The 20,778-nt window shown below is 42.8% G+C and overlaps 1 protein-coding gene across 1 annotated transcript; it reads right to left on the bottom strand.

The window, feature by feature from the left end:
• Nucleotides 1–3,654: 3,654 nt before the first annotated feature.
• Nucleotides 3,655–19,689, bottom strand: LOC311308371 (hatching enzyme 1.2-like; the record flags this gene model as incomplete). Its single annotated transcript, XM_084437331.1, has 8 exons — nt 3,655–3,793; nt 4,029–4,110; nt 4,579–4,757; nt 5,040–5,160; nt 5,381–5,536; nt 18,120–18,194; nt 18,312–18,315; nt 19,543–19,689. The coding sequence occupies 8 exons, from the start codon at nt 19,687–19,689 to the stop codon at nt 3,655–3,657; spliced, it is 903 nt and encodes a 300-aa protein (XP_084293457.1).
• Between the last annotated feature and the right edge of the window lie 1,089 nt (nt 19,690–20,778).

Genomic DNA, 20,778 nt, shown 5'->3' with positions numbered 1-20,778 from the left:
CACTCTTATCACTCCACTAACACTCTTATCACTCCGCTAACACTCTTATCACTCCACTAACACTCTTATCACTCCACTAACACTCTTATCACTCCACTAACACTCTTATCACTCAACTAACACATCTTTGATGAAAATTGAAAGATTAATTTGTGTCTATTCTGATTATAATAACAACCCTCTCTTTCTTTCTGCCCTCTCTGTCGGTTTCTCTCTCTCTCTCTCTCTGTCTCTCAGATCGGACCATGTACGAACAATAAGGGATTGCATCCTCTAAAGATTTGATCAACTTCATAAATGTTATCAATTGCTTTTTGCCTCAAATCGCAATCTTACTAAGAAATTGATGTATAATATGATATGGACCATATAGGCTATCATTCTTTTCTGAAATCTCTCAATCACAATAAACATTTTGAATTGTTGAGTATAGCCAACTGTATAGTTTCATTTCTTTTCCATGTCACCTTACTGAAGCTTCTCTTCTCTCTCTTCCTGAAGCTCTCTCTTATCACAAGAATTGTGCACTTTTTGAGAAAAGCATGACATTTTTACAATAGTTAGTTTATACCATAAGGTTTATTTTCAGATGTGGAGGGAAGTCAGATTTGACCCCTGAGGCCCGGGAGAGGTAAAATTCAAGATGGCTGCCAGTCCACCATGTATAGTGTTCAAACATGCTTACAGTAATTTTGGAAGTTTGGGAAGGAGCGCTTCCTGGGCTCAAAAAACATCTGTCAGAGATGCTCTTTGGTTAGGAAAACATGTAGAGATATAAAAAAAGGCTCAAAGGCACTCTCTTAAAATATAAAATACCTGTATTGAGGTGGTATGGTCATGATGGACCTAAACAAAACTCTGATACAGAGAGTATCCAAGTTCTCTCCAAAGGATTGTCTTCCTACTCGGGCAAAGGAATTTGATACAAAGATTGACCTGTTCCGCTTCTACAGGAATTTATATTTTAGAGCATGGTACAAGCAAGATCCTATAGCTTCTACAAGCTCTATGGACTCAGGTCAGTCTGCCTATCCTAACCCTGGATCACAATTTAAACCAAAATCCACCTTTTGTGCCTTGATTCAAAATGCGGCATTACTGTAAATACGTTTGCAAACAAAGTGAATTTTGATGTTGAAAACTTATTCAAGAACAAAAGGGCACCAAAACATTGTAACCTTTCACGTGAAGAAAAAGGTGCCCTGGAAGCATCATGTTTGTCATATGTCTATGTCAAAGAGGCTCATCGTCAACTAAATAACACTGAGTTTTACCAACCTCTGACATATAACCCAGTCCCCGAGTCTCTCAAACTAGAACTTAAAGAGGTGCTCACAGAGGCAACAGAATGGTGTGCGACCTGAGGGAGTTGATAGTAAATCTGTCTTCTTCACGGAAAAATTGAAATTGAAATGAAATTGATATTTAACTCACATTTTAACCATATGCATGTTTATTGTAAGATCAAAGTCAGAACAGGAGCTGACATGGATGATGGAGCTCTCCAGCTGTGAGGGAAGATGATACTGGATTTATGTACAGAAGTGGTCTGAACCACAGTCTCACAGTGAGCATGTCCTCTTGCTCTAAGTAGGTGGTTCGATCCCTGTCAGGTAAATGAACCAGTATGGTGGCGATGTCTGCCTCTGATCTCCTTCTGTAACAACAATCACACACATTTTAACAATGTATTTACTGTATGTCCACATAGAGAATATTACATAAAGGGACACAAATACTGATGGTGCAGTTACAGTAATATAGGACAAGGTCATGGACCATCTTTTTCCCACATTCTTCAAGGGTACAAATGGCGGCGTCTCTACCGTATATGGCGGCTGCCAATGACAGCAGAGACAGACGTTTAGCCCACTTTTTGGGAATCCCCAGTTATTGGAACCCTCTTACGACCAGCCTGTATGTCCTGGGCTGCCAAATGTGAACACAAGTATCTGTACCCTATCTCTGAAAGGGTATTCAGGAGAGGTTGGTACTTAATGACCTTGGTCATGAAGGCTTCCTCTAGGCTAGGGTCAGATGTGCAGGCTACCTCCAGAACAAACACATCACAGTTAGGTTTGTATATTCTCACTGAGGTTGGAAAATGGTCAGATATGTCCTTTACTATCAAGTCCTCTATTCTCTCATGATGTGCTATGTACATTCTTCTGTATACGCGAACAGCCATTCAAGATGTGTCACACACACACACACACACACACACACACACACACACACACACACACACACACACACACACACACACACACAGTTATGCTACAGTATATCAACCACAGGATGACATTTGTCTTATTATTCTCATTCTTGTTTTATGCACTATTTCTTACTCGTTGTCTATGAGGGCAAACTCAGTGTCCTTCGAGTTTAAATAAAGGTTATTGAATTTAATTTAATTGACAGAGTTGAGTGAGAGTTACTGTCATAGCAGTACTAGCAGAGTAACCATGTTGTAGTAAAGCTAGCAGAGTAACGGTATTGTAGTAAAGCTAGCAGAGTAACTGTTGTAGTAAAGCTAGCAGAGTAACTGCTGTAGCAGCAGAGTAACTGTGTTTTAGTAAAGCTAGCAGAGTAACTGTTGTAGTAAAGTTAGCAGAGTAACTGTTTTGTAGTAAAGCTAGCAGAGTAACTGTGTTGTAGTAAAGTTAGCAGAGTAACTGTTGTAGTAAATTTAGTTGAGTAACTGTTTTGTAGTAAAGTTAGCAGAGTAACTGTTGTAGTAAAGCTAGCAGAGTAACTGTTGTAGTAAAGTTAGCAGAGTAACTGTTTTGTAGTAAAGTTAGCAGACTAACTGTGTTGTGGTAAAGTTAACAGAGTAACACACACACACACACACACACACACACACACAGTTATGCTACAGTATATCAACCACAGGATGACATTTGTCTTATTATTCTCATTCTTGTTTTATGCACTATTTCTTACTCGTTGTCTATGAGGGCAAACTCAGTGTCCTTCGAGTTTAAATAAAGGTTATTGAATTTAATTTAATTGACAGAGTTGAGTGAGAGTTACTGTCATAGCAGTACTAGCAGAGTAACCATGTTGTAGTAAAGCTAGCAGAGTAACGGTATTGTAGTAAAGCTAGCAGAGTAACTGTTGTAGTAAAGCTAGCAGAGTAACTGCTGTAGCAGCAGAGTAACTGTGTTTTAGTAAAGCTAGCAGAGTAACTGTTGTAGTAAAGTTAGCAGAGTAACTGTTTTGTAGTAAAGCTAGCAGAGTAACTGTGTTGTAGTAAAGTTAGCAGAGTAACTGTTGTAGTAAAGTTAGCAGAGTAACTGTTTTGTAGTAAAGTTAGCAGAGTAACTGTTGTAGTAAAGCTAGCAGAGTAACTGTTGTAGTAAAGTTAGCAGAGTAACTGTTTTGTAGTAAAGTTAGCAGACTAACTGTGTTGTGGTAAAGTTAGCAGAGTAACTGTGTTGCAGTAAAGCTAGCAGAGTAAATGTTGTAGTAAAGTTAGCAGACTAACTGTGTTGTGGTAAAGTTAGCAGAGTAACTGTGTTGTAGTAAAGTTAGCAGAGTAACTATGTTGCAGTAAAGCTAGCAGAGTAATTGTGTTGTAGGCTACTGTAGTAAACCTGGCAGAGTAACTGCTGTAGCAGCAGATTAACTCAGTTGTAGCAGTGCTACGTTTTAGATAAACTCACAGCATTTGTAGAGTGTGGTGAGCCTGGCAATGTCGTTCTTGCTCATCTGTTTGGCCTGGCCAAAAGACACATTGCTGTTAGGGATGGGCACCATGGTGGGCTGCTTGTTCTTGGAGAAGGCAAACCTGGAGACACAGAGGCAGAGGCAGACTGTCACCTGGGGTGGGGGTGAGGGGTAGTCCTCCTAACAGAGAGTATGCCTGGTCCTAGGAAGAGGACTTTCAGTGACAGAATCATTTCGTAAACAGTCTAAAAGTTTAGTGCGCCACCTGTCTTTCTCAAACAGACTGATGTCTAGGCTAGTGTACTACCTGTGATTGTGTACTACCTGTGATAGACAAATGAAGGAGTGGTACTGACTTGTGGTACTGCATGACAGAGTTGTAGTCGTAGGGAGTGCCCTGATTCAGGGTGCTTTTCTTCCTGAAGTTGTGTTCCATCCCTAACAGATAGAGGAGAAGAGGTGACCAATACAGTGGATCATGCTACATTATTAATCTTTTATTTATACATGGTAGTTTATTGAGACCTGGGTCTCATTTCCTGTGAAAACAAGCAACCGAATATGAAAACAAGCAACAGTATACAGTTTATACAGTAGTAGAGACATACAATAAAAACCGCCATGAAACAATATACATTTTTAACACCATAAAAAAAATAAAGCAAAAAACAAAGCATGACATGGGAGATAAACACAGCTACATTACATTTTACACACTGTATTAGCCAGTGAACGTCCACAGGTTTGCTAAAAGGGTTGTTCAATGTGTAATGGGGGACATTTGGAGCCAGACATTTATGACGAGGTAATTCTACATGAACCTGAATGTTGCACCTCAGACCACCATACAAATATATTTTTGGTCTAGTGATAGAGACTGTGGTTTGACCCCCTTGGGGCACTCACCAGACTCAACATTCTCCAGCAGAACCTTGATGTGTTTGTCTCTGTCGGAGCGGGTCTGTTCGTGGTTGAAGCCCAGGGCGTGCAGCAGCTCGTGCTGGACCGTGCCGTGGTACAGACAGCCATGGCGGGCCAAGGACAATACCTGCTTACGTCCACGACGGCCAATAGATGAGAAGCACCTGCAGCACATGGATGGAGTGAGATAGAGGGAGAAGAGAGAGAGAGTGTGTGTGTGTGTGTGTGTGTGTGTGTGTGTGTATGTGTGTGTGTGAGAGAGAGAGAGAGAGAGAGAGAGAGGAGAAATGGATTTGTAAATGTTTTTATAGTTTACTGTGAGAAATGAATGCTTAGGCTTGAAGTGAGTTGAGACATGCAGGAGACCAAGGCTCTGACAGTGTCAAGTTTCTTGAGTCTGTATGGGTTTATTTTAGCAGGCTACGTCTTAGGAGAAGAGCGTGTACCCGTCCTTGGACTCAATGCTTATGTAGTCCCTGTCACCGCTGCGTTTGGGTCTGAAGCGGATGCAGGAGAAGGAGGAGAAGGAGTCCAGACCACGCTGAATGATGGACTTCTCTCTGGAGGCTGAGGGATGAGCAGGGAGGTGGAGGAAGGGGGAAGGTGGGACAAAGGAGGAGAAGTGAGGAACATGGACGAAACAGTAAGAGGAGGAACCTCACATATCTCGCCAAGAAATAGGAGAAAAGGAACTTGACATTGGGGCAGGACATAAAGGCTAGAGACTAGCGCTAGCTAACCTGTCCCCTAGCCCCTACACTGAGAGTACACTTGGCAGTGTACTTACAGAAGTGACTGGCAATGGAGATGGGAACATAGACCTTTCCGTTGGTCGATTTTTTCCACATGCAGCCACGGGAAGTACAGGGGTCAGCATTCCTCTCAGCCTCAGAGTCCACAACGATGTCACCTTCCACTAGGATAGGGTCATCAAGGTCAAAGGCTAGAGGGGAGGACATCAAGAGTTGAGGGAATAATAAAGAGGCATTTTCACATTTCTCGTCAGTCCACATCTTTAAATAGTTTTCATTTAAATTTAATGTAAACTTTTGAGTGTTGTATTTTGAGTGTTTTGTGAGTAGACACAATTCTTATCTTGTGTCGCAAAAATGTTGGAAACACAAGTCTTAAGTTAGTTTTCTTTGTTGTTCTCCACCTAGGGAGGGGGGTTTATTAAAACTGTTGTTATGGAAATTACTGTTCTAGTAAAAATGATTTACCAAGATTCGCTCAAAAGGTTAAGTCTGGTTTATTGTGAAAAACATACGAGCGCAAGGACTTCCTGAACAACGAGTGGTTAGTCAGCGAAGTGAATTCAAAGCTTGTCATGCCCAGTCTTATATTCAAGCAAAACACAGGTACGGCGCTTTGAGGATGTGATTGGCTACTGCATTGTACATGAATGGCAGGCGTGGCCAAGAGTAAAGACATGTGATAAACAAAGAAAACAAAGGTCTGAATCAGGACGAGGAAGACTAAGGTGGGGCCCTTCTGACTTAAACAAAGAGATGAGGAAGAGCTATGCAGAGTGTGTTTACAATTACAAAGGGGGGAGAGTTGAGGTGTTTTACATTTACAAAGGGGAGACTGAAACTGGGGTTTGCAGGGGACTTGGGGGAAGGTGATGAATTACCAGGACAAAGGTTTAAGGTGTTTGGATGTAAATTCCTGGACAATCCCTCATTTGTGCCTGAACAGGCACACAAAAATAAAATATAAAATCCAAACACAGTGTAAACAGTCAGCTATGCTATACATGTGGAAAGGAAATAATCTCTCCACTAGGTGGAGCAAAAAAAAAATAAAAAAAAAATCTCTTTTTTTTTTTTTTTTTTTTTTTTAATTATTTTCTTTCAACGTGCAAAATCACGCACCAAAACCCCTTGCTTCAGAAATTTGACAGGAAACAAGATAAAAAAGATGACATGATTATATACTATTTATAGTCTGAGAGTGGACAACCATTCACCAAAAAAAAAAACTTGATTTAACAAGGCAAAAAAAAGATAAAATGGTTACCAGTGTAAGAGGGGCAAAAAACCTCTTGGTCAATTTAGAGGAAAAACCCAAACTTATTTATCAACTCATGTTTCAACCATTGCAACTCTTGTAAACAAATATGATATTTTTCAGATTATTTCAAAGTTCATTAACTCTTGTGAGGAGGTGACCGGCAAGGTCAGTCTCCGATTGCTCATCAGAGGAGAGGAGAGTGTGGCGGTGACTGTCAAGGTCACTCTTGTTCACAGTGTATCCCAACAGTCATTTAGGTGGCACTTCTCTTTTGGGCAATAGAATGTCATTGGGGAATGCAAGGCGTCTTCTCTTCTAGATCGCAACTTCAATGTCGCGTTGTTTGAAATCAGTTATGTTCAATGTTAGTGTGTGCAGGTGTGTGTGCGTGTGTGGTGCATCTTGTGAGGAGGTGACCAGCAAGGTCATTTTTCCTCCGATTCCTCGTCAGAGGAGAGGACAGTTGTGGCAGCTCATGGCTTTGGCCTCTGAGCTTTCTGGTTCAGCTGCATCCTTGGCGATCCCCTGGTGGACCGTCCTCTGCTGCTTGGACCCGTCGGCAATGGCTTGCATGGATCCACGAAGTCCTCTCAGATCACTGTCTGCGTGATGAGTAGAAACTGGTACGGCCCGAGCCACCTCGGCGATTTCAGCTCCTTCGTCTGTGGTCGTGGACCAGGACCCAATCCCCAGGAGAGATGTGATGCAGGAACCCCTCCTTAGCCTCAGGAAATGGCGGTCCTCACTCTGTTGGAGACATCTGTTAACATCCTCCGCCACCCCTGTTTTTTGAAACATGATCTGGCCCGTGGGCTAGTTTGAAAGCATAATGAAAACATGAACGAGGTAGTACAGGTTTGTCATTAGGCCCTAGATACAGGTTAGTTTGGTGGTGGAAATGTGCACTTATTCCTTCATTTCTTTTTCTCCGCAGGTGGAGCAGATGCTTGTAGGTCAGAAATGTCTGCCAGGGACAGTGGAGGAATCTTGTCAGGGTCTGTGGATGGTACAGAGAGCATAGAAAGCACAGGGGAGGAAGCAGAGACAGCCGCAGCTTTTGCAGCGAGCTCTCGGAGGGTGAGGAGAGAGTCCCTGTCCTGGTTCAGCAGGGTGAAGGTGCGATGGGACACGGTGTCTGTGTGGACGCCACACAGTCAGGGCGCCAGCAGCACGTACAGGCTCTTGAACTGAACCCGGTCCATCCCTGTACTGCTCCATGTAGGGCCGGCCCGGGTCGTGCTGCTGGAGGGCTCACCTCGGCGCTCCCGCTCCCCCAGTACAGGCTGATGAAGTGCTCCGTCTGTGGATCCACAGATGAGAGAGACAAACAGAGACAAAACAGAAGAGCAAAAGGAGAGTCCTCTGGTCTCCCGGTTCCCCTCCTTGGTCAGGAACGGTTATCAGCAGTCTGTTGGAGATTCTCAGAAACATGGTTAAGCGCAAGCTCCTGCTTTGGGGAAAAATGTTGTTATTCAGTCAGGAACACTTAAACAGGTTGTCTGTTCAAGTGTCATTTAGAGCCAGTCTGTAGTATCCCTACAGTGACATCAGGGGCAGTGTTAGAATGACTTCAACACGCCCAGTCCCCAGTCATGATCAAGGCAATTGGATTTGGCTCTAGCATTTCTCTCGCGATTTTATGAAAATAAAATAACCATATTCTCGTCTCAACAAAACAACACCCCCTAAGGGTGAAAGCAAAAATTTCCTGAAGTCAGGATAAAAATAGAGATGGGGCAAAGAAAATGACACTAAAATGAACTGGCTTCATTTACAATTAACTAATCAAAAAAAAACTCCATCAAAGCTTCATTTGTAGAGCTAAAATTTGTATATCTAAAACCCTCCCTCTTCTGCATTTGAGGACAGAGTATTTGGGCACTGCTTCGGACAAAATGGTCTCTTCTCTGTTTCATACTTATCTGTCGTTCACAGTGAGTTGGTGACGTGGCGTTGGCTTTGCATCTCACGAACCCCAGATCGCTTATCTGTAGGGAAACAGGCCGGTAACCTTCATCTCCACCTCCGGTCCTGTGCCCGTCTCCTGGTTCGGCATTCACCCATCACTCCCGGAACGACAGTTGTCTGTAAAAAACACTCAGAAAAAACACTCAGGCCCGATGAATGTGCCTCAAACTATAAACATGAGATATTTAACATAACCATTTAAAATATATATAAATTGGGTTATGAGATGCTGCATTCAGATTAAGACACTGGCAACCCTTATCTTTTCCCCCCACTATTATGCACTACGCTTAAGTCTTTCGGACCTCCCATTCAGGGCGCAATCCCGGGCTAGACCCCGTTCCGTCCGAGGCCTCAAGCCAGGCTCCCCTGGAATGAGAGCTCAGCCTTCTGCTTCCCGGTGTCTTCTTTTCAAAGCCCACCGATCACAGAAGCACTACTCTTTTACTAACGCATTCGCTTTTGGCTTGTAGTGGCCTGACTGTACATTGAGCCGAGCGCGGCGGCCATCTCAGGTCTTACTGCCATATGCGACCCGACCGGCCGGTGACCCAGTCGATAGCGATCCCGGACACCGTAGTGATTGTTAGTCACCCAGCTCAGAACCGACGGTCTGATCCTAATTCCACTTGTGCTATGAATATTAGAACTTTGACCGTTTTCACCAGCCTTGCCTATTCACAGAGGTCGTCTCTAACGCCCCTCTGCTTAGGTGTGGACTGTCGTCCACGTACCACACAGTGCCAACCCCTTAGCGGCGACACAGTGCTGACTAGACGGTACCAGAGCAGTATGTTAATTCATACAGATGTGGGAACATAAGAATGTAACTTGACCCGCGGTATTCTAACAGGCGCTTTACGTCATTCCGCACCACCGCTCGCCTGCCCATAGGGGCGCAGTAATACCACTCATTGACCCATTGCTGTAGCTCATCTCGCACATGAGCCTACCGTTCTCAAACTCCTTGTTCTCTGTCTGGTTGTAATTTAATTATTACGAACAAAGCCTATCTATTTATAGTTTCTATCTCTGTAACTGTCGCCGGGTCTATATCTGTTAACTGTCGGGACAAGTAGAAGTTTAATACATTAGGCTGACTGAGTGTTCTCATATGGAACATGGCATCACGACGAGTAAGATGGCTAACGGAGATGACCAGAGATGTGTTTGAAATGGTTCACTCACTCCCTCCCTATTACCATGGATGTATTGAGTGCGACTCATAGTGAACTACATGGGGAATGATTTAACAGTTTTGGGACACTACATGGAATATAACTGCGTAAGATATTCATGACTCAAACAAGCAGACGCGCCGATCACTGATGGCAGCAGGTTGAAATATCAGGTAGTATTCAGGTTCCATGTTTAGTTGAATGATAAATCCCATATAAATGGTTGGAATTCTAATGATGTGCAAGTGTGATTTTGTCAACTTTAGTGCTGTCTGCTAATAGCAGGCTGTGAAGCTGCACGATGAGACCGTGATAGCACGTTAGCTCACGACAGCAGCTTCCATAATATTAACGGTAGCTGTCGGTGGCTAAAAAGCAGATAGCTAACTTTACAACGTTGATTCCTGTAGCTATTTTGATGCTATAAGTTCAACTTCTGTTTCTTGGGCAGGAACGGAGACGAACTCGCATTAGCAGCAAAGCAGCTAGAGGAATGATCGCGCGGTCTCTTTAGCCCTGAGGCCATCAGGCAGGCAGCAGGAGGTCGTTGAAGGCTTTATATATTATTATGATATTATGTCTAATAATACATTCGTTGAAAGTACACAGGCTGATCTACTATACGGAATTGGACCGAGGAGTGTTCTCATATGGAACTAGGCTGCGCGCCCGCCCGCGACAAGAGCTGAATTGTAGTCAGCTTGCCCCGCTGCGCGCAGGACGCGTTCGTCCCCCGCTGATCCGAGCAGAACGCAGGCGGAATGTCGCTCCCCATCTGAAACGGCCTTGACTCCTGGAATCCCAAGGTCTTTCATATTGAAATTCTCTTGATGGTCTGGGAAGAGACGTGTTAAGGGAGTGCATCAGTCGTGAGCCTTGACAGTAGGCTACCAGCCTGCGCTGCGCTCAGCACAAAGTTGGATGAATGGATGGACTTTTTGGAATCCTGGAAAATGTTTATTGCGCTCTAAAATCATGAAAGCATAAATGTAAAAATGCAGCAACAGAAGTAGTCTAGATGAGATGGTGGTTTAAATGAATGGCAACACATAAATTCAATGGCCGGTCATGGCAAAGCACCCGCTAACGCAGGCTAACCCCCTCCCACGATCCAGGGCTAGGAAACCGGTTCATCCCGTTTATTTGAATATAAAAGAATTTGGGGGGGGGGGGGGGGGGGTTACAATAGTCTAGTCCAGGTTCGCTGGAGGACCTGTATTTTCAGTGTTTGCTGGTAGCGGACTGCATCGATCAATGCAATGACTCTTCAGTTTTACCCTTTTCATCAATAAAACATCATTTTTACAACCATGTCTCATTGATTGGGAAGGCATTTAGAGCTGCCGGTCTATTAGCCTACATTCGGACTCAGAGGATGACATAACTGTTTATTGAGAAACAATTGGCTATATAAAGAAATACCACAATGCATGTAGTCTAGATATATTACATTATGGTTATACACTTTATGGTAGACTGCCCTCTCGCTCGCTAAGCAGGCTACATTGTGGCTGTTTTGTTCATATAGGCTACACATTAGAAAAATGTTTTTTTTATATAGACCTAGAAGGAATCATTTCCTATTTTAATACAATTCAAATTCTGCTTAGAGGGAATTATTTTCCACGGACATTATGACCTGAGCATAATTAATAATTATCTAAGTTAATATAGGCCTATGAGAACGCAACGCTTTTTACGATAGGCTAGGCCTATGCGTCTTGTGATTGTACTGTAGCCTAGGCTACAACTTAAGGCTTGCCCTATTGAATTCATTTTATAGCCTACTAGGCTACTCATTATTATCGAATTATCTAGTTGATATATGAATAAAACAATAAGCCGTTTTAATGGCTATGGGCTACTAGTTGTAGCTATATGATGCGCTCTGCTCTTACGCACGGTTGAGGTGGCAGCTCAAATACACTTCGCACATATCCTCTGCTATAGCCTCTCACAGACAGCTAGGTGCACTTCATGCATTGGTAGACAGTTCTGCAGCTTGTCTTCACCATGCAGGTATTTTGGTGGGGGTATTCTTCTGTGGACACTGCGAGGGGCGCAGCCGGTGGCTGTTTGGAGGCCAGAGCGCGCAGCTCTTCAGCCAACTGGAGGATGTCGCGTCTGGGGAGGCTCTGCGTCTCTCCACCAGTCCCCAGCGAGTCCAAGCTATTCCCAATGAATAATACTTATTTATAATAGCCTACGTAGCGCGAAACTGTGCATATAATAGGCTGTAGCCAGCGCGAAACTGCGCATTCCCTATAGCCGTTCATGGAACGACGCGGCCGGTATAAATAAATAAAAACGTACACGATATTTTCTTATTTGAATGATCTTGAATATATATATATTCAAGATCATTCAAATAACAAAATATTGTGTATATTGTGCATGTGAAGGCACTCACTGTCAAACCTGCCGCTATCTATGCACAAGATAGTTAATGTCCGGATATGATTGGCAATGAGTGATCTTTACTCATGGCGACTATGTCAATTTTATATGGATCCACAAGTCGATCAAGCTTATTTTTTCTTTGTATCGTGCTGAAGCCATATAGCCTACTGCGCTCAGACTTGGCTACATTAGCTGGTGCCCTGTCTTCAAATTTACTTCCGGGGTTTACAAGTAGCCTACCAGTTGAATGCGTTCCAGAAACACTCCGTGTTAAGGGAGTGCATCAGTCGTGAGCCTTGACAGTAGATACCAGCCTGCGCTGCGCTCAGAACAAAGTTGGATGAATGGATGGACTTTTTGGAATCCTGGAAAATGTTTATTGCGCTCTAAAATCATGAAAGCATAAATGTAAAAATGCAGCAACAGAAGTAGTCTAGATGAGATGGTGGTTTAAATGAATGGCAACACATAAATTCAATGGCCGGTCATGGCAAAGCACCCGCTAACGCAGGCTACCCCCCTCCCACGATCCAGGGCTAGGAAACCGGTTCATCCAGTTTATTTGAATATAAAAGAATTTGGGGGGGGGGGGTTACAATAGTCTAGTCCAGGTTCGCTGGAGGACCTGTATTTTCAGTGTTTGCTGGTAGCGGACTGCATCGATCAATGCAATGACTCTCCATGTTTTCCAGTTTTACCCTTTTCATCAATAAAACATCATTTTTACAACCATGTCTCATTGATTGTGAAGGCATTTAGAGCTGCCGGTCTATTAGCCTACATTCGGACTCAGAGGATGACTTAACTGTTTATTGAGAAACATTTGGCTATATAAAGAAATACCACAATGCATGTAGTCTAGATATATTACATTATGGTTATACACTTTATGGTAGACTGCCCTCTCGCTCGCTAAGCAGGCTACATTGTGGCTGTTTTGTTCATCGCCTATAGGCTACACATTAGAAAAATGTTTTTTTTTATATAGACCTAGAAGGAATCAGAATATGTGGAAATTTAACTTTAGCCTATTTTAATACAATTCAAATTCTGCTTAGAGGGAATTATTTTCCACGGACATTATGACCTGAGCATAATTAATAATTATCTAAGTTAATATAGGCCTATGAGAACGCAACGCTTTTTACGATAGGCTAGGCCTATGCGTCTTGTGATTGTACTGTAGCCTAGGCTACAACTTAAGGCTTGCCCTATTGAATTCATTTTATAGCCTACTAGGCTACTCATTATTATCGAATTATCTAGTTGATATATGAATAAAACAATAAGCCGTTTTAATGGCTATGGGCTACTAGTTGTAGCTATATGATGCGCTCTGCTCTTACGCACGGTTGAGGCGGCAGCTCAAATACACAGCCAACTGGAGATGTCGCGTCTGGGGAGGCTCTGTGTCTCTCCACCATTCCCCAGCGAGTCCAAGCTCCCTCAATGAATAATACTTAGGCCTATTTATAATAGCCTACATAGCGCGAAACTGTGCATATAATAGGCTGTAGCCAGCGCGAAACTGCGCATTCCCTATAGCCGTTCATTGAACAGCTGGCGGCCGGTATAAATAAATAAAAACATACACGATATTTTGTTATTTGAATGATCTTGAATATATATATTCAAGATCATTCAAATAACAACATATTGTGTATGTTTTTTTCATTTATAATTTAACAATAGGGGGTGCAACAGAACACACTTTTAGGGAAAGTCATTGACAGGCGGACTTCAATGTTTTATTAAAATATAGTTATGTGCAAATGAAAACCCACAATCGTCCTATGGACCTTACCCCGATTTTGGAAATCAGATAAAGGCGTTCACAAGACCATTTCAATAATCGCATTATTACAATTATCGGTTGATGTCTCACTGTCAAACCTGCCGCTATGCACAAGATAGTTAATGTCCGGATATGATTGGCAATGAGTGATCTTTACTCATGGCGACTATTTCAATTTTGTATGGATCCACACCTCCGATCAAGCTTATTTTTTCTTTGTATCGTGCTGAAGCCATATAGCCTACTGCGCTCAGACTTGGCTACATTAGCTGGTGCCCTGTCTTCAAATTTACTTCCGGGGTTTACGAGTAGCCTACCAGTTGAATGCGTTCCAGAAACAAAACGCAAAACCCCCACGTTCACCATATCTTTACTAACAAATATATTTACAATAGGCCTACTGTTATTTTGCGCATTTGACTTAACAGACACCACGTCTTGACCCGACGTCAGTTACCGAGATAGATAGGCTACTGTAGGCCTAGATATATTATAGGTGTTCGTAATAATTAAATTACATCGAGGTGGATAAAACATGTGTTTGAGAACAAGGTAATAATAACAATTAAACGTTATTTGTATAGCCCCTTTCAGATACCTTCAGCTCAAAGTGCTTTACAACAGAGCATTTAAATTAAAGAATGTGAAATTTAATGATGCTTCATTCGTAGACTATAGGAGAAAAACACTGAGCCCAGCCTGCTAAATCTACTCAAAGACGCCACCTGGCGGTGGTGCATCACTAAAACGAAATAACACCCGTCTGAAATCCCACGAGATTTCCAACGGGATTTCCCTGCCAAATACCGCGACGTGAAATGCTGCAGCAAGTTACATTCTTATGTTCCCACATCTGTACTTCATCAGACACGGGGGCCTTCAGTCGTCTCCCCTAGCACTATAAGACAATTTTAACGTGCCCTTTTGGGACCTTGCGGCCCCGCCCCCGTCTGTTTAAGGCTAGGTCCAGGGGTGCCCACTCCCCCTCCCTAACCTTATGTCTTAAGCTACATATCAGAAAAAGAGACAAAACAAACAACAGTTAAACAGACAAACAGCAGGTCCCAAGCAGTCCCCAGGAAAGCATGATCCAGGCTTTTCAAAGATCTGCCCCCCAGGGTCCATAGCACCTGAAAAATAAAACTCAAACACAGACTGGGTTCAATAGCAGAGGGGAAGGCCTAATGCCAACTCCTCAAAAAACACATCATTATATGAATGAAATTCATACAGTAGAAATGCATAAAACGAACAGCTTATGGCCATTCATTGACTATTGAAACAAACTCCTGAATCAAACACCTATTCAAAACCCTGTCAGACTTTTGAGTTCGCTCTACATCTATTTTATCCTGTTTATTTACCTTAAAAAATTAAAACTCTCTATCTTGGCTAGTTTAAAATCTCCCTTATGGGTTGTTCAAGGGAACTCCAGCAGGTGGCGCTCGACCCCAAATCGGAGGCTCTTCCTTCCTGACCTGTTCGGACGAATACCTCGTAGAAAGGGGTGGCTTAACTCGTAGAGAGAAGGGGCGTGGCTAATGGCGGGGGCAGCAACAGCCTGGTTGGGTGCTATAGAATTAACAGGCTTTTCCCTTAACCTTAGACATCTCAACCACCTCTAGCTGAGCCCGAATCTTAGCTAAAAATTTAACACTAAATGTCAGATGTGGATGTAAGAAATCGAAAATGCTTTAGCACATAACGAAATTCTGCCAACAAACGCTCGCAGAAATATGCTTCAGTGCAACAATCACATCAGGCTAGACGTTTGCAGTAGAATTCTGTTACATCCTCTAGCCATATGTTATTAGCCGGGGTTACATTGACACCTAGTGGTGCTCCCAAAATGTTGCATGTATGACCCGGAAGTTGTCTTTGGCAGCGCGGGGAAATTTAAAGAAACAATCCCTAATAATCACGACGCAGCCTAAAACCCCAAAACAGCAATGAAAGGAAACCTTATGGTTAACTCACGGCGGGAAAGAATACAATTTCGAAAGAAAAAAAAACACATTAAACCGCTAATTAACTCACCCAGCAACTGGTCCTTTGTTGTCCCTCTGGCTCGGGCGGGATCACCGGGAGAGCGGAGTAGTAGTTGTTGTTTCCTTTGTCTCCCAGACAACCAGCTAGCCTACTGGAAATCTAGCAGTTACGATTTAACAGTGTACAAAATGTGAACAATACCTACCTGGATAATAGGCGCGCTTAACAAACAATACAAGGCAAGAGCCGAAGCTCAAAAATGCAATCAAAAATCCCACTGAGCCGGCGAAATAGCGCTAGACAAACACAAAGACAACACAACCCCGTTCGGGGACAAAAACAGACACTCCGGAGATTAGCTGGTAATCGCACTCACTGCGAACTTCAACCCATTTGGAAATCGCACTCACTGCGAACTTCAACCCTGTGGAAATCGCACTATCTGCGAACTTCAACCCTGTGGAAATCGCACTATCTGCGAACTTCAACAGGTTCCCTTCTGTGCTAATTCTGGAACATCGAACTAAAGCAACCCAAAACGTTATCCTAGAAGTGCACTCTCACTTCTTAACTACAGCCGAGCCGACAAACAATCTAAACTGTAGTCTACATCAACTGTAAGGGAGCGAGTCCCAAAACCAAAATTACACCTCTTCTGAAGAGAACCCCGGTAGCCTAAACAAGGACGAAGTCAGAGAACAATGCAATATCACCAATCCTAAACTGCCACTGTTAAAAAACAACGCCTTATCGCCACCACCTTCCCCGGGGAGTTTGCTTTCAACAATACGCCAGACCCACAACACAATCTGAAACGAAACCAAGGCAAATACCAAGCATAAAAGGATTCGTTTTTCAACGTACCGTGAGTTTAGCCGAGTGAAACCAAACGAGGCGGACTTCTCCGAACCAATGCAATAGGCGCAAAGAGAGAAGATTTTCCAGAGCTCGCTACTGCTCCGCACGTCTGGCTTCCTTCGTTGTTCACTCCAGGCGAACCTCACAGCAGCCGATCCCATCCCCGTCGCCAAATTGTTATGGAAATTACTGTTCTAGTAAAAATGATTTACCAAGATTCGCTCAAAAGGTTAAGTCTGGTTTATTGTGAAAAACATACGAGCGCAAGGACTTCCTGAACAACGAGTGGTTAGTCAGCGAAGTGAATTCAAAGCTTGTCATGCCCAGTCTTATATTCAAGCAAAACACAGGTACGGCGCTTTGAGGATGTGATTGGCTACTGCATTGTACATGAATGGCAGGCGTGGCCAAGAGTAAAGACATGTGATAAACAAAGAAAACAAAGGTCTGAATCAGGACGAGGAAGACTAAGGTGGGGCCCTTCTGACTTAAACAAAGAGATGAGGAAGAGCTATGCAGAGTGTGTTTACAATTACAAAGGGGGGAGAGTTGAGGTGTTTTACATTTACAAAGGGGAGACTGAAACTGGGGTTTGCAGGGGACTTGGGGGAAGGTGATGAATTACCAGGACAAAGGTTTAAGGTGTTTGGATGTAAATTCCTGGACACTGTCTTTGTCCATCTGTTCATGCGTCCGTCACACAAGATGTATCAGAGCCCACCACTAGGGGTGCTAGGCTAGCAGTAAATTTTTCCCATTGCAAAAGCTGCTTTGTATACAAAAAGCTATATTTTCTGTCTCAGTAAAAGTACAGCCATTTTACTCAGGTACAATGACAAGAGTACAGGACAAATGCAGTACTAGAATCTTTGAGAAGCATGCCCGCTATCCCATGATTGCAATGTGAAAGGACTTAACAAGTGATCAAGGGCTGCTATTGTATCATAATACGTCTAGCTGAGCTATCAGTGAACAGGTGACTTGATCACTAGCTGACTTAATATTGTTTAGCTAGCTGATTAGGTTTCAAAAAGCTATTTACTTACTTAGACGCAGTTATACAGTATGTGGTAGTTAAGGGATGTGAATGGGACGTTGTCATGAAACTAACAACAATTAGCCCAACAGCTAATGACAGCTGAATCAAACCTAGCTGCTCATAAACATGATGATGCAGTGTCACCTCTGATCAGGATAAGCTCGTCAAGGTCAGGGGCTGGGCGGGGTAGTGAAGGTAAGTCTAGCCAATCACAATGGTGTTTATGAGAGGACAAACATACTCTGGTTGATGAGAGTAGTGCTTGTTAGAGGGTGGTCAGACTTACTGCGGTCCCTATTGGCTCTCTCTATCAGCTCAGACACAGACAGCTCCTCTGAGGTGTCCTCCTCCACAGCATTCTCTATCAGGAGCACAGGGGGACAGACAGTCACTACCGTGCACCAGTACTGCTGGACTTACTATCAGTTATGTTGTGAACAGACATGTAAGCTGAGGAAGATGATAGTTATTTTCTCACCTTCCTTCAGAGGAACAACAGAGAGAAGGAGAAAAATATGTTAATACATTTATACTGAGTAAATGAGTCCACAAAGTACAGTATTAGTTCCACAGCAGGTGTTTTGGTCCTCATGTGTTGGTCCCCAGTATAATGTGTGACCCAGGTGTTGTTGTATGAGGTGTTCCCTGGTACAGTGTGTCCTACTGCAGGTGTTGCAGTATAAGGTGCTCCCCGGTACAGTATGTGTCCTATAGCAGGTGTTCACAGCAAATTGCTCCCCGGTATAGGTAGCCTATAGTGGCCCAATCCCAATGTCCATCCTCATGGACTCACAGACTTTGAGGCATGTTGCTGCTAAGCGTGTGAGGGCTGAGTTAGGACTGTCCCATTGTAAAATCATAAAGTGCATGAGAGCTTCTTTTTCCCCTTTTCGTAGGTCTGCATTTCTGCAGACTTTGCCTGAGGGAATTACCCACAGATCAGAGCGTTGTGATGTGAAACACGGGGTTACCTTTTTCTTTTCTTTTTTGAATATTTTTATGTAGGCCATGGTTATAAATTCTAGGGGTTTGTATAATTTGATTTGTCTGAAAAAATATATGGTTATAAATGGATTCTTGTTTCCTTAAATACAATTATTCCTCAGTTACGGTAAAAGCTATATGACATAAAAAATTAGTTGCTTCTCATCTGTCTCAGTTCAGTGGTCTTTGAATTGAGATTCCCAGCATGATGAATATTGAAATATTGCAAAACAGAAATGGGAGTTGAAATGTCATAATTGTGCAGCAAAATACTTTTGGATCCATCACAAACAATAATCACAGGCAGTAATCATTTCAACAAGATGAACAGAAATGGTTTATTGGTAAAATGGTTGTGGAAGCTGGTATTAATGTAAACTAAAGGGGCTCTATTGTTGCCCAAAAGTGATTTTACATGTAGGCTTCAGGAAAGTTCAAAACATAAAAGTTCCAAACGTTGTCAATATGACGTGATATGTCGCAAAGTGCTGTGCCATTCCTCTTTATACCATTTCGAGCCCTTGCAGACTCTCGCACTCAATCACTTTACCAGGTGACGTCGATTAAGTCTGTGAGGGTTCAGGGCTTGAGGGTTTAGGGGGGACATAGGGAGTGGGCCAGTGTCCTATTGCAGGTGTTGCAGTACAAATGGTCGCACGGGACTGTGTGTCCTACAGCAGGTGTTGCAGTAAGGCTCCCCAGTACCGTGTGTTCAGCAGGCCTACCTCAATGAGCTCCTCGGCCCAGGCAGAGGACACCAGCAGCAGGGCCAGGACGGCCCAGGAGAACCTGAACACAAACATGATGCAGCAACGGACCTGCAGGATCACCACACAGAGACGACCATCAAGAGTAGGCAGCATAGACACCATAGTAACAAAACACACACATAGATACACAGAAACCAAAAACATACATCACACACATATAGCCACACAACACACACTCACACACACACACACACACACACACGCACACACACAAACAGAGGGTAGTAGTCTTACTGTACCTCAGAGCTCCAGTAGGTAGGAATGTGTGAGGAGTGAAGGTTCTGGACAGCCTTTTCTACCTGCCCTCCAGGAACACGTGTCCATAACGGATCTCCAAATAAGGAGACGTGGGTCATGTATCAATGTCTCAATGTGCTGAGAAATGGGTTTATCTTTGGTCATATACGTTTGGCCTTGGTGAGCTGCTGAACAGGTGACTCCATCCCTGTGTGCCTTTCTCATTTTCCCATTCAATAGGAAACATTTAGGAAGTATTAAAATTAACAAAGCATTTTGATCACAATCTTTATTTATTATTTTAGTATTCTGCAGAATGTTACTGCTTCTGTTTTATTTTTTATGTCTGGTTGTTTAATCTCATTCCCCATTCCCATGAAGTACTTGTTTTAACGGCAATGTGTTTTTTTTCTTCTTAAAATCTGTTTTACTGTTTTCTTTCTTGCTTAAACTAATTTCATGTCAGATTCCAAAGAATGATATGATATGATTTGTAAATATAGATTTTCTTTAAAAAAAATGCTGAAATTTAAAAGCACTTTTTGCTGCAGTCTTTGTATGAAAAGTGCTATACAAATAAAGGGTATTATTATTATGATTATGATGATGATGATGATGCTTATTATTATTATTATTATTATTATTATTAAGCAGTTACATAATGTTGACCCAGGTCCAGACTAAGCCCAGACTACTTACTACATTTTCAATAATTGGAGAGCATGAGAGGTTGCTTGTTTAATTCAAATGTGGAGATAAGCCTAGAGATAAGCAGCAATCTTGGTCTTCATTTCGAAATTTCATTGCAAAAGTTTCTTTAATAGTACATCTGGCTTCTTCTTGATTGAAAGACACATGAAAGGGATATTTATTTCAAATGTGTGTTTATTGGAAGATTAAAGTTATAACAGGAGCAGATAAGGCATGGATGAAGGATCTCTCCAGCTGTGAGGG

Source organism: Borostomias antarcticus, assembly GCF_949987555.1.
Source record: "Borostomias antarcticus genome assembly, chromosome: 4".
In the NCBI taxonomy this organism is placed as follows: domain Eukaryota; kingdom Metazoa; phylum Chordata; class Actinopteri; order Stomiiformes; family Stomiidae; genus Borostomias; species Borostomias antarcticus.
This window is presented reverse-complemented; position numbering and strand designations above follow the sequence as displayed.